This window comes from Taudactylus pleione, unplaced genomic scaffold, assembly GCF_031769625.1.
Source record: "Taudactylus pleione unplaced genomic scaffold, aTauple2 ptg000250l, whole genome shotgun sequence".
NCBI lineage: Eukaryota > Metazoa > Chordata > Amphibia > Anura > Myobatrachidae > Taudactylus > Taudactylus pleione.
The window spans coordinates 6,137,501-6,163,123 of record NW_028284652.1 but is presented as its reverse complement, the minus strand read 5'-3'; the positions used below and the strand labels follow the sequence as shown (position 1 = coordinate 6,163,123).

At 44.8% G+C, this 25,623-nt stretch overlaps 1 protein-coding gene across 5 annotated transcripts in view; it reads right to left on the bottom strand.

The window, feature by feature from the left end:
* Window positions 1–17,911: 17,911 nt before the first annotated feature.
* Window positions 17,912–25,623, bottom strand: part of RTN3 (reticulon 3) — a 49,595-nt gene continuing 41,883 nt past the window's right edge. For all 5 annotated transcript variants that reach the window (XM_088480041.1, XM_088480040.1, XM_088480044.1 and 2 more), the window contains 6 exons: window positions 24,959–25,166; window positions 23,864–24,002; window positions 22,562–22,631; window positions 22,430–22,476; window positions 21,777–21,835; window positions 17,912–19,530 (listed from right to left, as the gene is read on the bottom strand). In XM_088480041.1, the coding sequence (XP_088336167.1) occupies window positions 19,485–19,530; window positions 21,777–21,835; window positions 22,430–22,476; window positions 22,562–22,631; window positions 23,864–24,002; window positions 24,959–25,166 (569 nt within the window). In that variant the 3' untranslated portion in view covers window positions 17,912–19,484. The remainder of the gene's footprint in view (window positions 19,531–21,776; window positions 21,836–22,429; window positions 22,477–22,561; window positions 22,632–23,863; window positions 24,003–24,958; window positions 25,167–25,623) is intronic.

Below are 25,623 nucleotides of genomic sequence, written 5' to 3'. Positions count from 1 at the left end.
CCTTTTCTAATATAATTCTGCATTGATGTAGATTATATTGACGCAACGATTGACTGATATACCGAAGTTGATGTGATAATTGGTTAACTCAAAATTCAATCGCTGCTTATACTGGCTCTATAAGTTGCATAGTTTGAGTGACATTGATTGTATATTTACTTGCATCTCTATACGGTGTACTATATCGATTTTTTTATACAGTATTTGTAATTTTGTAATTTTCTACATTATATTATATTCAAGTACTTTGTTTCTTTGTACTTTGACATAATTTCAATCTATATTTGTACTATTTTCCAAAAAAGTTTGAAAAGATTAACAGTAGCTTGTATATTGTTTGTTCCAAGAAACAGACTAGTCGTTTATCAGATAATTTTATTTTCTTTAATTCTTGGATTGTGCAATGTATAATTGTTTTATTGCTGTTCAATAAAAAGATATTTAAAAAAAAAAAAAAAAAAAGACATCTCAGTGTATATTGTACAAGGTAGTACTTTACAGGCGCAAACATGGGCTTTAAGTAACTCATCCAGAGATAAATGTGGGAAATTAAGAAGCCAATGTGATTGACCCTGTGGGGACAGGGAATAGTCTAACTGGTCACTAAGATGGCTATAGTATATAGAAACTGCCTTTCTGGGTAGAAGTTGATGCTGCAACAGCATGTTCAGGAGATTCTGTCAATCTGCTTCAGAGAAAGCCATGAAAGTAATACTAATTGGGCTTGAGGGTATGCCTCTAAAACTCCAAAATTGATTATCACCTCCTGGAATGTGAGAGGCCTCCTCATGGTGACATGTACCAGAACTCCCACATTAAACACACCGTTGATCCACCAAATAGTAATAGAATAAGTAGCCTGGCCATTTTGAAATTTGGGATTAGCAATAAACGGGAAGAAAAATAATTTTACGTAGAAGGAAGAGCCCAATGTCCTAGTTCTGCAGAAGAAGTGGGTTATCCCTGAGATAGAGTGGGATGTCTTGATCATGTAAATGTAGAAAACTGGTGAGATGCCCCCCTTCCCAGGAATTCCCTTTCCAAGGAAAAATTAGCATACATATCCTGACTGTGCAATCAGTGAGATATCATAATATTAAGGCATGGGAATAACGCACAGGGTTAGGGAAGTTTATGCCATCATTAGTACTAGACTGCTGTCATTTTAAGAAACTGATCCTAGGTCGCTGGCCATGCCAGATCAACTTGCGGAAAAGATAGTTGGTGTACAATAAGTGATAAATATTGTATTAGATATAACAGTCTAGGGAAGGAAATTATGTTAATGAGGCTAGCTTTGCCCATAAACGACAAGGGGAGATGCCTCCATCCATCCAGCTCAACCAACATGGCTCTTACAGCAGGGGTGAAATTAAGGGCGTAGATGACAAGGGTTATGAAGAGTCTATACTGCCAAGTAGGTGAATTGATCCACCACCCAAGAAATAGGTAAATCCTGCGCCCAAGGCCCAAGAGAGCCAGAGGTTCCCAACCAGAGGGCTGTAGACTTAGTGAAATTAACTGAAAAGCCAGAAACATCTTCAAAGACCTGTAAAATAGAAATATCGGGCCCAGAGAAACTGAGGGATTGGAGAAATATAAGAGGACATCGTCCGCGATAGCAGTAAGCTTTATTTTGGGATTCACTTTTAATACTTATGATTGCATGTCTGACAATAAGTTAATACACTAGCATGCTGCATTTGTATCACCCTATGCATGAGATTGATGACACCTGGAAGGGTCTAGGGTCCTTATTTTAAGATAATGTCTTCTTACAAGACTTTTAAGTCCAAGAGGACAAAGGAAAGTTTACTGCGATTTAGGATGATTTCTCAAAATTATGTATTATTATGAAGTTAATGATTAGAAGAGTTCATAGCTGCACACTGCAGTACTCATTTATTTAACATGTTTCACATCTCCCTGCCCGATCCATCAGATATAGAAATGCACTTAATGTATAGATAGGAGGATCACAATACTGTAAAAGCAGATCAATTTAATGAGGGAACAGCTGGGACCAACAGGAAGTCCTCCTCCAGGGCTACTGGGCCACTCAAATGACTTCCACATAGGATAAAGACGTAAATTATTGACTGAGCCAAAATGAACCTTTTGTTTATAAAATGGATTGCCCATAACTGTGTAGTGCTGTTTGTATATACTAGATCTTGATTGCCAGGATAGTGTAATATAGGAGTCACGATCTAGATGAGGGAGTGGAGTAGAAGAGCCCTGGAAGAGGACTTCTTCTACCCCATCTGTATTGAAGGTAATAAAGTAAATTTTGCAAGATACATGCAGCTGTAAATAGTGGCACATGTCCCCAGTAAATACACCTACAGACGATTTAAAGCCCAGAGTGACTACTTGATTATGTACACCTATGAAATAGAACACTGCTCTCCCATTAACAATCAGAATGGCCACCACATAACTGCAAGCTCACTTCTACTGCAATGTCCAGTAATTATTCCAAATTACGCTAATAATGAATCTGTACTTCAAAAAGCTCATTCAATCTCTTACTACAGATGTTCATTTAGATTGATATCTTATGGCCAGGAAGCATACTGCTTTAACATGAATTCCATGAACCATTTCAGTTCTTTCCTAGCCTTGTGCATGGCACATGTCTTCTTACTTTATATTAAGAAAAAGCCTATTCGCAGGTATCCACTGCTGGCCAAGATATGTACATGATCAGTGTCTGACTGGGGATTAAAGGGCAAATGGTGTGTTCGGGGCCCAGCCACCACCAAGGCTTGCATAACCAGTACAGAAGTGTGAACACTTATAAATGTATACAGTAAATACACTGTCGTGAATACACCATAGTCCCGGGAATGCAGAATAGCCAACAAGAGAAGAGGATAGGGTTGTGTCATGACAGCCCACTTTGATTGGCAGGAGAGGGAATCTTTGTGTAGTTTGTATAAAAGCAACCAAGCATCCACATTCATCCAAGGTCCTGCCAAATTAATTGATCTTCTAAGAGAGTAACTATATACAAATCAAGTGCACAGGCTGTGGGGCCCACCTGGGATTTCCCATCGGCCAGTCCGACCCTGCACTTGAACCTCAATGATATTCAGATTATGTGGCTGAATAGCCCTATGTAGATGCTGTCCTGAAAAGGGATGAAATGACTCATGGTAATGCTGATTTTTTTAAGCAAAAAAAATAAATAAAAAAGCAGAGTATTGTAAGTCTATGTAAATGAATCATGTTACAACTAAATGCTTCTTGCTTATTGAATGACTTTAGTCGTGGCACTCAAATCTTCTTTTTTGCCAGTTATATTACTTAGCTTTCTTCTGCATGGATTGAAAAAATGTCATCAAATCAGCTGCCATAGGTCCTGAGTCAGAGGTGGAAGCAGAGTCAATTTTGGTCGCAAACGGCCTATGTTTTCTGTCTGCGCATACATCAGAGTCAAAAGATGGTGGCTGCGACATTTGTATATCTTCTCAGATCCACTGGAGCAGAGATGCGATTAGCACCCACATCTGAATCAGACCCAGAGACATACTTATATTTCTGATTATATGGTCTTGAACAAGCTATCTGTAGCAATTACCAGAATGTTACATGTGGACAGACATGGCCAGTGTGTTTCTAAATGGCTGTCGTTGTAGGTCTGCATTTGAATAGTGGTCACAAATGATGTACCACTTTCTCCGTTGTGATACTTTTCATAGACAGCTGGTGGTTTTTATTATATATATATATATATATATATATATATATAGTAATAGAAGCAATGGTAAAAGTGGTCAATGGTAGGTACGTTTGTCCTAGGTTTTTTGCCTATGTGTTCTAAAAACCTCCAGGAGAAGTCTGTTTTGTAAACAGACCAAAGTATCGGCTTTTGGAAAAGCTGGTTTGGGTCCTGGGGGGGTGGATGTGAGGAGAGGGAGGGCTCTATCCACAGGCCACTCCAGGTTTTGGGCCTTTCAACCTGGTAGCAGGCTCATTAGGGCTTACACCTGGAACTGGCTGATTTAAGCTGAGTTCAGTTGTAGCTGAGTGTCTCATACCTGGGAGAGCAGGCCACAGGTTACCTTGTTCTGAGACACTCTTGGCTGTAAACCAGAAGGTACTGTGGACGGGGATTTGGTTTAGTGTTCTGATAGTGAGGGAACTTACTGTCTGGTTAGAACCCAGATGGGTTAGGATTTTGTTTATGTTTTGTTTTATTTATGTACCTGGCACAATAAAGACTGGCTCCGACCAGCTTGTACGAGAACCCCAGAATTGTGTCCTGTTTCTCCGGCTGCGGTGTGTGTAAAGAGGGGGTCCATCTACCCCAGGAGGGGGACCTCTATCCTGACTGTGTCACAATATATATCATCTTCAGCACTTTTATTCTTTTGCTGTCAATCTTCAATACATCCCTGACAGCATACTCCCACTTTTGGAGTGTTTTATTTGTTATTCCCTAACAAAAGGCCACCCCATGATCATATTTTTAAAGTTTGAAGTGAAGGGATTCCGCATACTCCTTTGTGCTATCTTAATGCAGTAATTTTATATTTCCTCTCACACTATATTTCCTGTCAAATTTGTGGCATCCCTTTCATCTCTACTGGTATGGGGCAATTACAGCAAAAGGAAAAAACTAGATAGCACTATTGGACAAAAAAAAAATAAAAATACAATTTAATAAAGACACACACTAACAATAAACAATGTGGTAATTAATAAAATACTCTGCCGTACTGTGATAAGCCACAATTGTGAAAGTTTTTGTCACATATAAAAAGACTTTGAAGAGTTTCATGCGAGTCAGTCCAGGACAGTAAGATAGTCCCAAATTAATACTGTGATCTCACCTCTCGTGTGGCCAAAGAGTCCAATGTATAGAGCCAGGTCCCACTTGTCAGCAAGTGATTTCTCCATGCTGTGTGGCTGTGTCTGTAAAAATCCACATTGCTCTGACTGCCAGAGTCACCACTCTCAAAGCAGTGTTTTCAGCCAGCATTAGAGCAACACGGGTAAGCAGCAGGGCGTATTCGTCTCACACTGTGGACACTCCTGAGGAGACTGATGTAGAGTTCACGGCTGTGTAGCTGTACCCAGCGACCCGGTTAGGTATGCCAGAGCGCTCCGCAATCAATGCAGTTTAGATGATACCACAGTCTCCAACGGCAAAGAGCCCTCCGTCTGAAGAAACTGGGAGATTTAAACCCGGAGAAACGCGTCAAGGTGCTATTACATTGAGCACACGTCATTTGCTATTGCATCACTGCCTGCTGTGATCTACTAAACACCCTCCTGTTATCTCGCTTTTCCATTGGAGACAATGGTATCAGCTAAACAGCACTGATTGCAGAGCGCTCTGGCATACCTAACCGGGATGCCGGGAACGGCTACACAGCCGAGCGCTCCGGCACTCCACATCAGACCTTACCAGATGATACTGACCGTCCTACTGAGACAGACTCTATCACTGCAGGGGCCTGGAATGGAAATGGACATATACCACCATGTTCGAAGGTGGATACCATGGACCCCAGGACCTGCATTGCTGAGTGAACTGACACTCCTTGATGGCGGAGCAATTTGCGCATTGTAACGCAGCAATCTTGTCCCCTGGTAGAAAGATCCTTTGTACCAGTGAATCCTAGTAGTGCCCCCAGATGTACCATCTGTTGTGTTGGAGAAATAAATACCTTTTCCAATTGACTATCCAGCCATACTTCTGTAGGCAGACAATGGCCAGCTGGAGATGACATTGTAAAATCTCCGGAGACTGCACCAATATCGAGGTCGCCAAGTATGGCAGTATCCTGACTCCTTCTGAGAAGAGTAGCCATGACTGCATTATCTTGGTAAACCCCCGAGGGGCTTGTGGACAGACCAAAGGGCAATGGTAATGTTGCTGACGAACAGCAAAACTCAGAAACCCCTGGCAATAGGTACATGCAGATATGCATCCTGTATGCCCAGGGCCATGAAATCCCCAGGTTCCATTGCCAGCATAATTGACTGTAGAGTGTACATACGGAACTTGGGCACTTGGACAAACCTGTTGAGAGATTTCCAATTCAATATACAGCGATGAAACTCCTCTAGCTTCTGAATCAAACACCAATCTGAGTAATATCCTTCCTTGTTAACCAAAAGAACCGGGATCATCACCCCTGAACTTAGAAGCCTTAATGGTCTACTAGAGAGCAAGGGCCTAGAAGAATCTGATGGGGGAGGGATCAAATTGTAAAATTAACTAATAAATGATGCATTTAATTCTCCAGATCTAATAGACATATGTCTTATATGAAGTACAGAAGTTGCCTACCCGTGTTGTCTTGGCACCAAAATGATGGACTGCCAAGTATTCTGACTACCAAACAATGTGTTTAAATAATTAAGATATAGGGGAAATAACTCTGTTAGGTGAGCACTGTATAGAAATGAAAATATTATAAGGATTTAAAACATAACTGTTCCCGGTGGAACGAGATAAGGTTCTTGGATACAGAAGGTTAATTAAGCCACACAAACCAGTATCTTGAAAAAAGATATAATTTATTACAACAGATAACAAGATATGGAAGAATAATAGTTACTTAGCTTCGGAATATAAGATGGTTACACGATCCAGGAGCCTCCTCTCAGAATAGAGCTGGAACGAACAATATCCTGGCCACCAGCTGCAGTCTCTGGTCCAGGCATAGGGCAGGCCACTGGCAGCTTCTTTGTTCTTTGCTTATATAGTATCCTACTTGCATACCCATCTAACTCTTACTAATATGGGCATAAACCTACTTCAAACTACTTTATTGGTTAACTACTGATGAGGACTTTCTAAAGCTTAACGCAAGCGTACATTGCAGTAGACAACGCCTTGTGGATTTATGGCCTGTCTGCTTTCCACATTCCTATACCATTTCATGCCTGATACACCACTTCATGTCTGATACACACATAAGAACCATGAATAGAAATGGCTGTCAGTAGCCATTTTGCTATCCCAATACAATAACTATTAATAGATCATAAATAATAAATCATACATAGTGGCAACATTTATTTATTTTTTCAGTTATATTGCTAGTGCGACTTTCTTTCCATTTCTCCCTCTTGCTGTATGTTTAAAATACCAAGCAATGTGATTGGCCCACATTTAACTGTGTGAGTAATACAGGAGTGGTGTAAAGCCTATATATATATATATATATATATATATATATATATATATATATATATATATATATATATATATCCCTAGATTGTAAGCTCCTAGGAGCAGGGTCCTCCTCCTCCCCACTGTCTCACAGCCTTCTTCTCTAGCACTTCTATGACAGCCTTCACCTTCCCAGCTGTATTGTGTATGGAGAATTGTGTTGCTAATTGTTACTTGTGCTCTGTTTATAAGTTGGTTACTGTATTGTAATGTAATGTTATGTGTACCCTTTACTGTATGTACGGCGCTGCGGACCACTTGTGGCGCCCTATAAATAAAATGTAATAATAACAATAATATAAACGGCTGTGAAACCTATGCTTATCGTGGTCAACCTCAAGGCTCACTATTTTCCTATGGGGGCCACTGTCGGGCATTCTGCATCCATTCCAGCTTTTTTTACTTTAAATGTGCCCCCGCTAAACATCAGTGTGACATACAAATATAGAAACGTCTGCGTCTTGAGTGTAATATTACCCATTTACTCTTGAGTTTTGGCTTTTCACTCCAGAAGATCAAGTGCCATTCCCGCTATTTATTAACCAGCAAGTAAGTGTATAATGGGAAGTCTTAAGGAGGTTAAGACTTTTTTTGTGATTGCCTTTTGTTTAGTGTAGGCAACTGCAGTATCTGTTCCTTCACTAGGAGGAACATCATAAAAAAATGTATCACCTGCAGAAAGTAGCCTCCATTTGTTTTCCCTGTTTGGTAGGGGTGGCCTGCTCTCTGCTATAAATATTGGTTAGCCAAGTTTTTGTTTTTAAAATGGGGAACTGTGCTTTTTTTTTCAGGTTGGGCCATCCTGTGTTCTTGTTACTGGAGAGATCTGGTACTTGGCTGCATCATGTTCCTCCACCATGGGCCAGATAGTGAAACACAGGAAGTCACACATCCTTTACCCTTGCTTCCTTGACTGGATTCAAGGATGGTCTTATCCCGACTCCATGTAGTACTGCAGTTCTTTCTTCTTCGGGGTCCATAGGAATTACCTTGGAGTATGTGGTTGGAGTGATCCAGGCACCAGTTACAACCTTTAGCTCCCAGAATGCACTGGGTCCTTCGCCATATATACATATATATATATATATATATACACCTCCCCTGGCTACAGGCCTTCAGTCTTTTGTTTGCGCAGAAGTGCACCTGGTGAACAGGGGGCTGCTTCAGCAGTCCCAAGCAAGTTCTTTTTTTCCTTATGAATAAACAGCACTAGGCGTCCAAATGGACGCCCATGCTGCTGCTCAGTCCACCCCTGCCGACGCCGCAACATCAGTGAGGGGACAGCGATTTTGCCGGGAGTCAGCGACGTGAGCGCTGAGCCCATGACTGCAGTCAGAGACACCGAGGATGCAGGTAAGGTGGCTCCCCACGGTCCGCTGATGGCTGGGAACCACGTGGAAGTCTGTACCTCCAGCAGCCTGAGGCCGCTGTTGTAAGGCTCCAGGTAAACTGCTTCCCCAACTAAACCACCAGGACATGAGATTCTCCTGACAGCCGGGAATGATAATGGCGGCGGCCATGTATATATCAGTGGGGCCTGGTGGATCTATACAGCTTAGGGGAGGTACGCTCTTTCCAGCAGCTCCTCCCTCAACCCAGACGCTGGTCCAGAGAGGAGGTTTCCTCCGTCTGGGTTGCTTCTACCTGCCTCCCTATTATATAAGATGGCCAGAGACCACTCTCAGGTACTCTCGGTGGCTGCAGATCTCAGGAGGCTTGGTTAGTCTCCCTGTATACCTCTCTCCTTGGATGGCCAGGTTATACAGCGCTCAATATCTTACTCAGTCAACTACGAACAGAAAAACAAGAGATATGGTAAGAACTTACCTTTGTTATCTCTGTTTCTACGAAGTCCATAGGGTCCACATGGTTGACCTTGGGGTTATAGCTGGAACAGGATCCATGGGCACCACACAGTTAAGCTTTTAGCTCCCAGGATGCACTTGGGTCCTCCTCTATACCCCACCCCCGAGCCACAGGCACCTCAGTTGGTAAGCAGCCTAGGCCGGAGGAGAATATGGAACAGAGAGAAGGAAGACTGGAACACACAAGAAACCATACTCACAGCAATAGGAGACGGAAAACCGGTGACCAGCCACACAGCCCATTTGAAGCCAGGTGCGTCAGGGCGGGCGCCCTGTGGACCCTATGGACTTCGTAGAAACAGAGATAACAAAAGGTAAGTTCTTACCATATCTCTTGTTTTCTACTTCAGGGTCCATAGGGGGTCCACAGGGTTGACCTTGGGGATGTCCCAAAGCAGTACAACTAAGGGCGGGGACGCTCCTGTGCTGAAAGGAGTACCCGGCGCCCAAAGGATGCATCCTGAGAGGCAAAGGTGTCAAACGCATAGAACCTCAAAAACGTTTGAATTGAAGACCAAGTGGCCGCCCTACACAGCTGAACAGCAGAAGCGCCACGTCTAGCAGCCCAAGAGGGACCCACAGAACGAGTGGAATGAGCCTTAACAGAGGCTGGCACAGGTAAGCCCTCCTGTGCATAAGCCTCACAAATAACGGAACGAAGCCAACGGGCTAACGTTTGTTTGTTGGCAGGCCAACCCCTCTTGTGAAAACCAAAGAGGATAAACAAGGAATCAGACTTCCTAACCGAAGCCGTCCGGTCTACATAAATTCTAAGCGCCCGGACCACATCTAAGGAAGTCTCACCAGCTGAAAGATCAGGGGACTGAAAAGCTGGCACAACAAGTTCCTGATTAATATGGAACTTCGAGACCACTTTGGGCAAAAACTCAGGACGAGTGCGGAGCACCACTCTGTCCTGGTGAAAAATCAGGAAAGGAGGGCGACAGGAAAGCGCCCCCAATTCAGACACCCTCCTGGCCGAAGCAATTGCCAGGAGAAAAACCATCTTAAATGTCAGCCACTTGAGCTCCACCGCCTCAAGAGGCTCAAACGGAGGACCCTGCAGGACCCGTAGCACCACCGCCAAGTCCCAAGGAGCCACAGGAGGCACAAAGGGAGGCTGGATCCTGAGAACACCTTGGAAAAAGGTGTGAACGTCTGGTAGTATTGCAATCCGCCGTTGAAACCACACGGACAAGGCGGACACATGAACCTTCAGAGATGCAAGGCGTAAGCCGAGATCCAATCCTGACTGAAGAAATTCCAAGATCCTAGAAACTCGGAACACCTGAGGATCATAAAGTCTGGACTCACACCACTGAAAGTAAGTGTGCCACACTCTGTGATAAATCCGTGCTGAAGCAGGCTTGCGTGCCCTGAGCATCGTACCAATAACCGAACTGGAGAAGCCCCGAGACCTCAAGACGGCTGTCTCAAGAGCCACGCCGTCAAAGACAGCCGACCCAGATCCGGGTAAAGGCAGGGCCCCTGAGACAACAGGTCCCGACGTTGAGGAAGAAGGTACGGAGCGTCGATGGAGAGGCTCCTCAGATCGGAGTACCAAGGACGTCTGGGCCACGCCGGAGCTACCAGCACGAGCATGCCGCCGTCCTGCTTGAATTTCCGCAGAACCCGAGGAAGCAGGGATATCGGAGGAAACAGATACGCCAGGTGAAACGTCCATGTCACCGACAGCGCGTCCACCAGACTTGCACCTGCGTCTCTTGTCCTTGACCCGTAAACGGGCAACTTGTGATTGTGACGGGAGGCCATCAAGTCCAGCTCCGGCAGTCCCCACCTGTCCACGAGTAGCTGAAACACCTCTGGGTGAAGCGACCATTCCCCGGGATGCACGTCGTGACGGCTGAGGAAGTCCGCCTCCCAATTGAGGACTCCGGGGATGAAGACCGCCGAGATCGCTGGAATGTGACCCTCCGCCCAAGACAGGATACGAGACACCTCCGACATCGCTGCCTGACTGCGAGTTCCGCCTTGGTGATTGATATACGCCACCGTGGTGGCGTTGTCGGACTGCACCTGTACCGCCCTTCCGTGAAGAGCGGGGCCGGACGACTGCAGGGCCTTGTATACTGCCCGCAGTTCCAGGATGTTGATGGGGAGAAGTGCTTCTTCCGCTGACCAACGACCCTGAAGCGACAAAGAGCCGGTCACTGCCCCCCAACCCCGGAGACTGGCATCCGTCGTGAGCAGGAGCCAGTCCGGGATCCAAAATGGGCGCCCCTCGACCAGATGAGCTGTCTGAAGCCACCAAGCCAAAGATAGCCGAACGTCCGGAGACAACACCAGCACCTGAGAGCGGATCCGGTGAGGTAACCCGTTCCATTCTGATAGAATCAGCCCCTGCAGGGGCTGGGAATGGAACTGGGCAAATTCCACCATGTCGAATGTCGACACCATGGACCCCAGAACTCTCATAGCCGAATGGACCGACAGGCGGCAACGGCTCAGGCAACTGCGTATCCGCAGCTGTAGTGAGGCGACCTTCTCCGGAGTCAGGAAGATCCTTTGCTGACGCGAATCCAGCAGGGCTCCCAAATGAACCATCCGCTGTGATGGAATCAGAGAGGACTTTTTCCAATTTATCAACCACCCGTGTGCTTGCAGGCAAGCGATCGTCAGGTGGAGATGTTGAAGCAGTACCTCCGGGGAGCTCGCCAGCAACAGGAGGTCGTCCAGGTACGGCAGCAGCCGTACATTCTGGTTCCGAAGATGTGCGGCCATGACCGCCATAATCTTCGTGAACACCCTCGGTGCCGTGGAGAGACCAAAGGGTAGCGCCCGGAACTGATAGTGGTGTTGAAGGATAGCGAACCTCAGATACCGCTGGTGTGAAGATGCTATCGGAACATGGAGGTAGGCGTCCTGGATGTCCAGGGACACCATGTAATCCCCCGGTTCCATCGCCAGAATGATGGAACGTAACGTTTCCATCCTGAACTTGGGAACTCTGAGGAATTTGTTCAGAGACTTCAAGTTGAGGATAGGGCGATGAGAACCATTGGGTTTCTGTACCAGAAACAGAGACGAATAATACCCCGTCCCTCGTTGTGATAGAGGAACGGGAACAATGACCCCTGCTTTCAGCAAGGACTCTATAGCCTCCTGAACCTGTAACGCCTTGGTCTTGTTCTGAGAAGGACTTGTGCAGAAAAACTGGTGGGGTGGTCTGTGCCGAAAAGACAGGGCGTACCCCTGGGAGACCACTTCTCGAACCCAGGCATCCGTGGTGGTATTGTGCCAGCACTGGGCAAATAGAAGAAGTCGGCCTCCCACTCTGAGGTCCCCCAGAGGGAGGCCCGTCCCATCAGGCCGCAGGTTTATCTTCCTGCTTGGAAGAAGGGCGCCGAGCACTCCAGGCTGGCTTCTTGGGTTTAGAGGCCGTCTTACTCGCAGACTGTCTCGGGAAGGACTGACCTTTCGCCTTACCCTGAACCCGAAAGGAACGAAAAGCCGAACTCCGAACCTTAGCAGGCAGTGCCGCCGAAGGGAGGAAGGCCGACTTGGACTTAGCCAGGGTGTCCACTATTTTGTCCAAGTCCGGACCAAATAGTAATTCCCCATTGAAAGGTAAGGCCTCCAGACCTTTCTTTGAATCAGAGTCCGCTCTCCAGGACCGCAACCATAAGGATCGGCGGGCAGACACCGCTGCAGCCGATACCCGCGAGGTCAGCAGACTAGCATCTAAAGAAGCTTCTCCAATGTAAGAAGCGGCGTCCCTCATTTGTCCCAACAACGCCCGCTGGACATCCGGAGCGTCGTCCGGGAAGGTATCTTCCAATGCATTGGCCCACCCCTCAATGGCCTTGGCCACCCAGGAAATGGCCATGGACGGTCGGGCCACCGCCCCGGAGAGGGAGTAAATAGACTTTAAGCAAGTCTCAACTTTCCTGTCCGTGGGATCCTTCAGCGAGGATATCGACGGTAATGGTAAGGTGGCGCCCCGAGTTAAACGGGTGACATGGGAATCCACCGCCGGTGGAGTTTCCCATTTTTTACAATGTGCCTCAGGGAAGGGGTAATTAGAAGCCAACCGCTTCTGAGGAAGGAATCTCTTACTGGGCGCCTGCCAAGCTACCGCCATATGATCCGTCAACTGATCCGACAGGGGAAACACCGCAGAAGCCACCTTAGTTTTTTTGAAACTAGGAAACTTCGACCTAGGAACCGGTGCCTCATCCTCTATAAGAAGAATAGCTCGCACCGCCCTAACTAGTGCTCGCACATTAATGGACGACTTGGTATCCATTTCCTGGACCGAGGCGTCCGAGTCAGTGTCATCAGGGACCTCCCCATCATCTGAGGAACCCTCTGAGTCCGATACCTGAGCAGCCCGTGTCATGAGTGGGCGTTTAGAAATCCTAGAAGGCATGTCAGTCTGCAACATTGACTGAAAAGCCGAGGAAGCGGCCGCCAAATTTTGCACGGAGTTGGAGAGCACATCCACCCATGGTGGAGGCGTCGCCATAGGGGCCTGAAAAGGTACCACAGGCTGCTGCGGCACAGGGGAAGCCTGTATATACATAGGCAACCCCGCATAGGGACCAACTGATTGAGACCCAGGAGGACTCCGCAATAACTGCGGGACACCCGGGGAATGGGGGATGGTCGGCTGGGGCACCGCCCTAGTAGGGAGAGCAGTCGGGGCCAACAGACGGTCCGCAATAGACACCAGCACTTGAGAAAACATCGCCCACGGTGGTTCCTGCGCCAGAGAAGGTCTGGATGGGCCTGGAGCCTGGCATCGACTACACAGGCCATCCTGTGACAAATCCTCCCTATCTACTCCTGCAGAACAGCGTCCGCAGGAGGCCAACACCGGAGCCACTGAGAGCTCAACCTCCTCGTCTGACATGACAGAATATATTATATATCTGGCACCAGGGTAGAAGTAAAACGCACTCACCGGTGTGCTGAACAACAGCCCACAATATGGCACTGAGTAGCACACAACTGTATGTGACGGACCTCACAAATACGTGATCTATATAAGTGAGGTCAGTAGAAACGCCCCTCCCCCACACACCTGCAGGGTTTGTAGGAGAAGTATATGGATAGGTATAAGCTGACAGTAAGCGGAAAATAAGCACAGACAGGCAGCACTAGCAAAAAGTCACATACCATGCAGGAAGATATACTCACTGCACCTTTACACTACAATCAACCTGCCCAGATTCAGTGTCTGGGAGGGCTATAGTGCTGTGTACGCTGTCCTTAATCAGGGGAGAGGTACACAGGGGGACCGGTCCGCGTGCTCCCTGAGATCTGCGCTGCCACTGGGAAAATGGCCGCTGGAGACCTCAGAGGAGTGGCCGTGTAACTGCAGCTCAGCGACGCCAGACTGCGTGCTGAAAGGCGCGCTGAGCTGAGGGCAGGAGCCGCTGACAGGGAAGGCTTCCTCCCCTGGCTGGCCATAACCCCAGGGATGCTGGCTTCCCGCTTGCCGGTTATCCCTGGTGGTCTAGTGGTCCCACGGGTTATGGGGGGGCCCGCCGCCACTGCCAGCAGCCTCCGGTCTGTCCCCCGGACCGGAGGCTAAAGGACTGCATTTAAGGCATTCCGCGCGCCGCCGCTAGCCAGCGACGCGCGGCTTACCTGAATCCCCGGCGACTCCGGCAGCAGTCCTGGGAGGTAGACAGAGTCCGGCTAGTACGGACTCTGTCCTCCCGCCGCGATCCCCAGATCAGTACTGGCGTCGCGGCGCCAGTCGGGGATCAGAGCGGCAGCGTGGGCGTCTGTACAGACAGCCCTTCGCTGCCGTCTGTAGTAAAAATAGATTAAAAATAAATAAAATTTAACTTAAAATAAAAGCTTTTGGGGGCTGCTCCTGCAGCCCCCCTGCGCGGTGACCGACTCCGGCCGGGCACCAGCTTACACTGAGGTGCCTGTGGCTCGGGGGCGGGGTATAGAGGAGGACCCAAGTGCATCCTGGGAGCTAAAAGCTTAACTGTGTGGTGCCCATGGATCCTGTTCCAGCTATAACCCCAAGGTCAACCCTGTGGACCCCCTATGGACCCTGAAGTAGAAAAAAAGGCTAAGAGCTTAGTGTGTGTGTGTGTGTATATGTATATATATATATATATATACACACACACTGTATATATCTTTATATATGTATGTGACTTGTATAAGTATGTGACTATAAGTATAAGTATGTGACTTGTGTAAGTCTGCTGTGTGTTATACTGCCTTTTTTTATTCCTGAATAACTCAGTTATAACCATCACTGCTGTTTCTCCTCACAAGCCCTTTGCTTCAGGTGTGTGGGGTTATTTTGGGTGTGAAACGCTGTCACATTGTATATTACTTTGCATAACATTAGGGATATTATGTCCAAAGAAAACGAGAAGCAGGGGGCGAAAGCCCCTGTGCTGGTGCCATGTATAGCCTGGCAGGCGGGCTTGTCCCCTCAGGATTTCATACAGAATAGATTATGTGGTCACTGTTACAAGGAGTCGCCACATTAGTCCAGCCTATCAGCTCCTGGGCAGGAACCCCTTTGCGCTTCTTTTCCCAGATCATGGCCCTGTATACCTCTCCTTTGGTGGCAAGGTTATACAGAGCTCAATATCCTACTAAGCTGTTTGTGCATTTTGTAGTTGATTAAGAGCCTACTGCAAATATATTGATTAAATGCATTAAGTTTTGCTGTCTGTTATACAGACTTTATTTTCGAAAAATTTTTTAGAACTGTACTTCACATTTACTAGATATGTGTGAAGGTGGTCACATTACATTGTTGCCTTTATATGACTAAGGGAACTGCTCCAATTAACCCCCAGGTGCATGAAGGGGTTAAATTGTACTTCACATATACTTGTGTTTTTATATGTTATTGTTGTCTATACTTGTGAAGACTGTGCTGCCCATCCCCCCTCCCCTAATTAATTAGGGGAGCTGCAGTTTAGTGCTGGCTGATGGATCGATTTGGTCCATCTCAGAACATATCTTTTTCCTACCAAGGTGCTGTATATAGCACTGGAATCCAACCAACTTTTGCCCGTCTGCTCCACGGGAGGTTTCTGTCCTCCCTGATCTCGCCTTAGGACACCTGCGTTACGGTTTGACAGGTGTCAAAGCCATTTTGTATGCATTGCACTTATATCCTACTAATATGACCGCAATTTAGTGCCTATTTGCAAATATGTTATATGCAGGTAGATCCTACCAAACTGATGTGTTTAGGCAATTGATTTTAATGCCCTTTTGCAAAGATTTTATGTGACTTATGCTACTGTTGAAAAAGTTTTTACTTTGTTTCTTCCTAACCACCAAACTGCCGGTGTAAGGAGTTAGAGTTCTTCACATTTATTTTTTTTTCTATGAAGGGGGTCATCTGGCATTGTTAATCCTACAATTGTTGTAGGTTACTTACAAATATTTCCCATGTCTAGGGAATTAGGAGACTGTCGTCCCTGGGCTGGTTTCACGTAAACCCTGTGCAGTAGGCCTCTCAGGTTTTCATACAAGATGGACTGTGTGTTGATTGTTATACACCACAACAGTCAACCTTGCCATCACCTGTACAGGGGTCACATTAAATATGCTCCCCTGGTCTCAAGTTGTGACGCAGTTAGTGGACCGCTATCAGCCCCCACACTGCCTCCCACTTGGGATTCCTACAGTGATTACAGTCTGCTATGTTTCCTCCTCTCATACATCCCTCCTGGATGGAGGGTTATGTCCACTCAGGTAGCTGCTAAAAGCCAGATTCTGAACTATCTGCAGATGTTACAGGTGAATAAGGCATCAGGCGTTTAAGCATATAAATGGACTGCACCATCCTCTCAGTCCACCCTGCTTTCAGAGTCTGATATAAGTATAATCTGAGGAGGCTGAGGATACACAAGATTCTCCTTCTGGGCCTATCTCCGAGAGGAGGAGCGTCATTCCTCAGTGAATGTTCCTCTCTAGCAGGGGCAGTTTCTTCAATCCTCATTATAGAAGATGAATTACCTGCTCCTAAAACCTAATAAATCTGGTGTTCAGACACGTGAAGGTGATTTAGGCTGGATTACCTCAATATGTAGTTCACTGAGTTTATGGGGGAAGCATGGAACATTCCAGTTTCCAAGGAGACTAGTGTCTGTTTAACTCTGCCACAGGGAGAGTGCATTAGGTGGGAAATCCCCCTCCCTACTGGGGATTTTTATGCGACACCTTCCTAAAGGGTTACTTCCAGGGGCGTATCTATAATGAGTGCAGGGTGTGTGGGGAACACGGGGCCCCGCATCGCACACCCTGCACCCTTAATATTACTTACCTGTCCGGAGTCCCATGTCGGTGCGGGATTTTCCCAGTGACCTCTGCATTCATTGTAGACTCTGGGCACTCTAGTGCGTAGAATCTATAACTCCGGTGCTGGCTGCGCACAGCTCATTGCGCTGCCGGGTGGAGGAGGGGGCCCGTGTCGGAGACTGCACAAGGGCCCCCTCCTCTCTAGAAACGCCCCTGGTTACTTCCCAGAAAGTTAGAATAGTTAATGATTAAATATTCTCTTCAAAACGCTGTGTATCATGATGGCGCTATGTAAATAATAATAATGTAACATAGGAATTATATTGTGAATCAAATTGTAATGGTACATTGCTGTACTTGGAAAGATGAGATACCATCTTATGTACAATATTTTTGTACCATTTAAGAAATGGACTCAATGTGTAGCGTGTCACAGAAACGCTGGATGCAATGTTTCCAGATGGCTTCATTTGTGTCACTTCTAGTAGTAGGTGTTCTTCCGATGCATGCATGTATGTATGATGTATGTATGTATGTATGTATGTATGTATGTACTAATATACAGGTTTCCCAGAGGACAAATCAGACATACCAAAAATACGTGTCCTACTCCTTTTAATAATACCACATGTATTTGCAATATATATAGAATTTTGTTCCACAGAAAATGAAAAAAAAAAAAAGTTTTCGTTTGACACCCCAAAAATAAAAACATTCTTTATGCTCTAATAAGCTACAGACTTATTAGTGAATACTTCATTAGCTTGCGACCCTCCAGTCTTAAAATAACAATAAAGCATTTATCTCTTAAACAACATTGATACACAGTGAATAGTTAGAAAGCTCAGTGCAACACAAATCACATTAATAAAACGACCCACCCTGCTACAGGACTAATGCATCTTCTAATTCAAAAAGTATACCCCCAACACAACAGCCATTTACATGGTTTGCAATCCAATACCACAGCACAGGTTGGTGTACAGGGGCTGAGAAAGTGCCGAAGCACATGGAGAATTAGTGACCTTTCTAGCCCTGTTCCCTAATGATGAAGAGACAAAGAATCACTATTGCTGAAAAAAAAAAAGTCTACCAAGTGAAGAGTGGTCCTCCTAGTGCCAATGAAGCCCACACGTCCATCTTAGCCTGTCCTCTTTTGACCACGTAAATATTTGCTACAGGCTTTTGTTTTACATGTTTGTGTGTATTTGTAGCATGCGGACCTGCATTCAATGAACTTACCTCTGAAACAACACATTCCGTATTTGTATCCCTGAGGGACAAAATAGCTTTGTTCTATGCAACATGGGAAATTGGTCTCTCTCCTACAGTCGGGGGTGCAATATATATGATATGACATGGGCAGGGAGACGAATAGGGAGATAACTGCTTCCCAAGAACATAAGCATCTCTTGCAGACGCTTTAGTTATGTGACTCAAACATTTCTTTGATTAATTTTCACTTCGTATAGACAAGAAATATATAAATTAAATTGTGCATTACGTAAAAATAAAGTTTTGTGGTGTAAGAAACGCCAATATATTAATTCATGTGGCAATATGTGGTACAGAACAGTGATCAAACTGAGCATATGTATGACGACATGAAGACAGAGCGCAGAGAGAGTGGAAATCGTACTAATTACTTTGAATAAAACATATAGAAAAAAGGATGGAGAAAAAGTGTGTAAATGAAGGGAAACCAGACCAGGAACAGTGTGACATAGGCAGGAGGGATGGCAATTAGAGACCAACAAGAACATGTAAAGGAGAAATGAATGTGGGGAGCATGAGAAAGAACTCTGTAGTGGCCAAATACAACTTGCTGTTCCTACAATACCCTTAGGGGGGCGCATGAGTACCAGGGAGTGACAGTGACAGAAGAGAGGGGACTGTGCAAGGTGCAGGAACTAGAATAATGGGTTGCTGGATCCCTACTCATCTCCAGTATTTAGACAAACAGAAACAACTTTTAAAATCCATGCCAACGCTGACACAGACACCCTCTTTCTACCAGAGAGGAGACGCATACATGTGTGTATACATGAAGTCATGCATACAAACAGTTCCTGTGAGCTACATAAAGGCAGACAAGTTACAGAGTAGTAATGAGATACGTAGCCAGTGTATATTTTCACACCCTCCCACAGCCCACCCAGCCTCCTGCTCCTTCACTCGGTTTTCTTCTTCAATGCCGCTGGCAGCTTGGCCTGGATCCTGCAAAGGGTGGGGGGAGAGATTCTTAGTAAGTAGATAAGTAAACATTTAATTTAGGTTTCATTTTAATATTCTAAACAAAATCATTAGAAAATGAAAATTTCCTAAATGAATGAACCAGGTTAAAAATGTATGCGTAGAAATGTATTTTCCACTATTGTAGCTAAATGAATAAATACACCTAGGGGGATGTCTAGCATTATCCCCCCACCTGTGATGGCATCTCAAGCAACCATACCAGGTAAGTGGCTGGTTAAACGTATACAACTGAAATACCAAATCTATACAGGTTTTACACCTCCTATCAGGCAGCCGTCTCCTGGGTGATTGTAGCTGCCAGTCCAACACAGGAGAGATAAGTAACCCCGTACATTCTACCTCCTACTGGTTCAATAAACTCCCAGAATATCAGCTCATGTTATCAGCCCATGTACTGTACAAGTAACCCTGGCATCTAAATAATAAATCAGCAAACTGTCCGCTATTACAGGTGTAGAGAAGTATGCTTAATATGAACCCTAGCGTATAAATACACACAGATAATAAGTGAGCATAGAAATGGACATTGATCGTTTTTACAAGCCATCCTGCAGTCACATTGCAGAACACTGCACAAAATGGAAGCTTTACATGGATCTCCTGTAAATGATCTATGCAGAATGAATATTTGTAAATGTCCTTGCAGCAGAGCAATCAGAGTATGAAACTTTGCTAAATGATCTGATTCTCAGGGGGATGTTTTAGGGCACAGGCTTATCAGGCAATGGTACATTTTACATTTCCCTCTATCATGCAACTGGCAACAGTGATCTAACCATTAATGTAACAAACAATGTAACTAAACAAATGACAGTTTTGACAAATACTGGACAAGCATTTGCCAAGACAGTATATTATATATATATATATATATATATATATATATATATATATTATATAAAGTTAGTATGTTACACATGTGATTGACATACAACTGTGATCGCTATTAACACTCTTATGACCTGGATGCCAGGGCTGTGTATTTCACACAGAAAGTATGGACTGCTATTTAAATAGCAGACTGCAAGCACATTCACAGTCTAGGGATATAGGACCTTATTCAGAGTCGGTCGTAAGCGCCAATGCGCTCGTAACCGACTCGATGGTTAGTCCTACACATGCGTGGCGGCCGCACTGCACGTGCGCAAGCCCCGGAGCGACAGAGAAGCTGTCGCTCCGGAGCTCGCTACCAAAGGGGCGGCTCTCGATGTTGATCGACAGCTCGCCCCGTTTGGTAGGCGGGCCTGGGGGGTGGTTTCCAAAACGGAGGCGTTCCTTAACGAACGCCTACCGTTTTGTGGGCGGCCGCACTGACATAATCAGTGATGTCAGTGGGGAGCTTCCTGCTCCATCAGAGCAGAAAGCTCCCTGGGGCTTATGAGTGCCCAGACCCAACCTGGTCGTAAGCCCCGATGGTCGCGATGGTGATCACCATCGTGACCATCAACCTGGTCGATTGTTAACCCACAGCTTAACGATCGACAAGGAGGCGGTCGTTCAGGATGCAAGTGGCCGCCCTGATTCAGTGCGACCGCTTGCAACTAACGACCGCCTCTGAATGAGGTCCTTAATGTATTGAGTGCTTGTCTGAGAGAGAGGCAGGTGTATTGTTCTACTGCGAGAGGTATGGTGTAAAAGGATCATTCACATTGAATTACATATTTCTTCCATTGAGTCCTGAACCAAGCCAACCTACAGATTAATGGTTTTAGATGCTTTCCAATATTTCCTTCCATCAATGCTCCCATTCAGAACCCACCAGGGAAGGAGCCCTGATAGTGAGGCAGCTTAGTTGGGACATTGTTTCATGACTGTGAAGAAGATCTCTACATCATGAAGACCGGCAGCGATCCAGAAGTGAATGTAGAAACTATGAAATGGCTTTAACATTGAAGACTTAAAAATAAATGTTTATTTAATTTATCACACTAATGTATAACCATGACATGGGTCTTAATATTGGAACGCCTCCACATACACAGTTAAGAATATGGTATTAAAGCAAAATCCATAGATACAGAAAATGTGGGTGACATTTGCTTCCTTATCATACTCTCCTATTTTTCAAAGGATCATTCTCCCAGTGGAGCGGTCACTCTCCACGTTAGGTTCAGGATGGTAAAGGTTTCTTGCATGTGTAAGTAGTGCACAAGTTCATTTTTAAGCCTGGTTTAAAATGCTGACCCCAAATCTCATGCAGTACTTACTTCTCAGTTATGGATTTCACATGGCTGTGCACCAGGGACACGTAGTGATCAATTTGTACCTGTCAGAAGCAGAAAGAGGAGGAGACCATGGAAGGAAACAGCATATTCAGGAAAAGGGAATAGAACCGGCACAAGTTATGAGTGATAAAGGGAGACAGGATCTTATGACACACACATATACCAAAAGAAAATGTTTTATACAAAATAAAGCACTCCAGCTGTTGTGGAACTACACAAACTAGAATGTCCTGCTATTAGAGCATGCTAAAACTGTGGCAGGGCATGCTGGGATGTGTAGTTCCAAAGCAGCTGGTATGCTGGACTTAAAACTTATTATAAACATTTCCCACCTTCACCAACCAAGTCAATAACTCCCCCCTATGGCTCTGCATATGTGCAGAAATATGCTATTGTTGCATGCACAGTCAGTCATTCACACCTATTTTCTACCAGCTATTAATCGGGCCCTCGGTGTAGGAAGAAGTGTGGAACGTGCTCAGCTGTGTGAATGGTCGGGATCCCACCCATTCATTCCTCCTTAAGTTCTCTTATTGAGAAGGAAGTTAAATTATTTGGTTAGCAATGTGTCTGGTGAAGGCGGGAAAAAATATATGTTAAACTAGAAGACCAGGTTCAGCGGCCCCTTAACTTACCTTGTATTTCTCATAAACAACAGGGGCACTGAATGCAACCAGGACCCCTACAGACAGACAAATAAAATGAAAAAATTAGTCACTGACCCAGGTGCGATTAGTAATTTGCACAATTGCACAACAGGATCTTACCAAGGATGAGAAGTGTGATGCCATTAAACACAGCTCCTACATAGGTCATCAGCCACATAAGAAGGGCAAGCTGGTTGGAGAGAATGAACAAAGTAAGTAGAAAAGCCACGCATGGAAAGTGCTTATTACTACACTGCAGACTGACCAATATACCACCTCCTTATTACATGAGCATGCTCAGAGTCACACACCCATAGTGTGTATGCAGCTTTATTCACACTTACAGAAGGTTTCTATATGTTCTTGCATCAAAGTCCAACATATTCACGTGTTATAATAATTAAGTTTTCATTAATCATTTATTGCCTTAAAAGGCACCCATACATCAGCAATCGATTGTGGCAATTCAGCAATTTGTAATCGATTGTGTATAAAAATCTGCAATGTATGGGCTTCACAGATAGCAGATTGCAACCAAAAAGTGATTGGAATTGTTAAATCAGATTGTCCAACATGTTGGATTTCACAGATGGATTGGGGCTGTAGATTGCTAGTGTATGGACATGATCAGCAGATTTGCAGACCATTACTAGTAAAATGATTGGCCTTTCAAGATTGGCAGAATTGTGGTTGCTGCAATCGATCTGCAAATCACTGAAAAAGATCTGTAATGTATAGGTGCAGATAGCTAGATTGGGAAATCCTAAAATCGGGCAATATATCTTCAAATTGTTCAATTGTGGTTTTCAGATTGCGGATGTATGGGGGCCTTTATTATCATGTGGAATGTCCTATGTCTTGTCTTCATGACCTACAGTATTACTGGTATTTTCATTAGATGGATTCCTACTACAATATTATGTCAGCAGAATACATTTTGATATAGTGGCTCTAGGTATTTAACTTTCTCCTTTTAAAATGTGATCATGGACTAATTTAAACTAATTATACCTATATTCTATTTTGTTGATTAATCAAGTCATTGCATGTTCCACTGGGTATTTAGAGTCAGGACCTTTATATGATTATTGTTTAAGTATTCTATATATTTTACATGTTTGACAAATATGTAAGAGTAGTGATGTCAATTTATAATTCTCAAAATACAGCATAAAATTAAACAAAAACGAAAATGTACCCTGTCTGAGTTCTGTGACCTGTATACTCTAATAGGCTATTTAATAAAAAATGTAATTAATTACACATACATATTGGATCTGTTAAGAGTAAACCCATCTTAGACTTAAAATACATGGACTAAAAAATAGATTTCTGTAAGCCAGAGATAATCATTTTGGTCTCTTCCTGTATGAAGCTATGCTTTTCGCTTTGTAGTCCCACCAGTATAATAAGGTTATTCACCTTCAATGAATCTACAAGATCCTCCACAAGAAAGAGTCTCATGATGTACTTCACAGCACGGTTGACGTGAACAAGGGACGCATTCAGCATCTTCTGGAAGCTGTCAGAGGACAGAGTGATGTCCTTTTCCAGTAAAGACCTGTTAAACCACATATATTAAAGGCTGGGTGTACAAAATTCAGACAACAATATATAAATAAATGAAAACAGTGTACTTAGCAACCAATAACTTGGATACGTTTTATTGGGAAAATGAACGGTCATACTCTCTGACAAATCTGATAAGTAACTATCACCAGGAAATTCCCAGTAGACCAAAAGCCCCGAAGTCATAAACTAGAGTAACAGAAGTTTCTTGCCCCATTCTTAGTATGCTAGTCCTAACAAGGGGTCTATGTACTAAGCCTTGGATAGTGATAAAGTGGATGGAGATAAAGTACCAACCAATCAGCTCCTAACGCGCTTTACAGGCTGCGTTTGAAAAAATGACAGTTAGGAGCCGATTGGTTGGTACTTTATCTCCGTCCACTTTCTCTCACTCCCCCCAAAGCTTAGTACATAGCCCCCCTAGTATGTATCAACACTGGTAGAACTAATGCAAAAATGGATCTAACAGCTACATTGTAAGTCATGTTTCCTTTCAGAATGTATCCATTGACCCTGTGAGTTGGCTCCTAGTAACATGATCACCACACTCCAGACATTTCACAATAAGGAATAAATCTACAGAGACCAGGAATGGAACAAAACTGTACCTGGTCCCCCAACACTGCATAGATGTTGGGGGCTTGCGTACAGCCTTGTTCATTGCAATATTTCAGTGACATAACTTACTGAGAAAATATATGAAATCACACAGCATGAGACTAAAAAAAACAAGCTTGCTTTTCAGTGTTTGGAAGTGTGCCGAATTAGGATTTATCACACAGATAAAGAACACAAGCTGACACTTCTCACTTCTAATTGGAATGTCAGAAAGTGTCACAGAGACCGCCGTCCAGAAACATGTAGAAAATCCACAAAGTGACATGTACATTGTAACTGGAATGTGATTGCTGGCTGGAGAAAGAAGATATATTTAGACAATATTCTTACTTGAAAGGATGTCCCTCATCAGACTTCTGGACGGCTTGCATGACAGATTTGTAGATGCGAAAGCTAATTGTGACGGTCAGCAGGGACAAAATGAAATAGGAAAGAACACTAATGATGCTGAAGGCTGCCAATGACAAGAGCAGCACCATTGAGGCTCCGAAAACCATTCCAGACTTCTTCACATCTCTCCAAAACAGCAGGTCATGAACTGGGAAAGGAGAAAAATGGACCACGTTACCTTCTGCCTCAGGCTAATGATTCAGTCATCCGTATAGCGTGGAACCCATAAGATAATTATTTTAACTGAAACAGTCTATACCATATTTCTCCACAGTGATGTTCATAAAACAAGTGCTAAAACTGGATAGTCTACATGTACATGATATTTGCAATAACATTATGCACAGTACCGTCGCTTATAACCCTTCTGTAACACTGTCATATTCAACATGACACACATGATGTTTTATTGCAGACCCTGATCTTACCCAATGCTCAATTGGTTTGGTCTGACTCCATCTGTAAGTTAAAGGCAGAAGCACACCCAGGGGCGGCCTGGCAGGGCTATTGCCCGGAGCTTCGCAGCCGCAGTCACTTCGCTGGCGCAGTCTAGTCTGGCTGGCGGCCGGGAGCTTAGCCGCACTGACTAGGTCATGGCCCGAAAG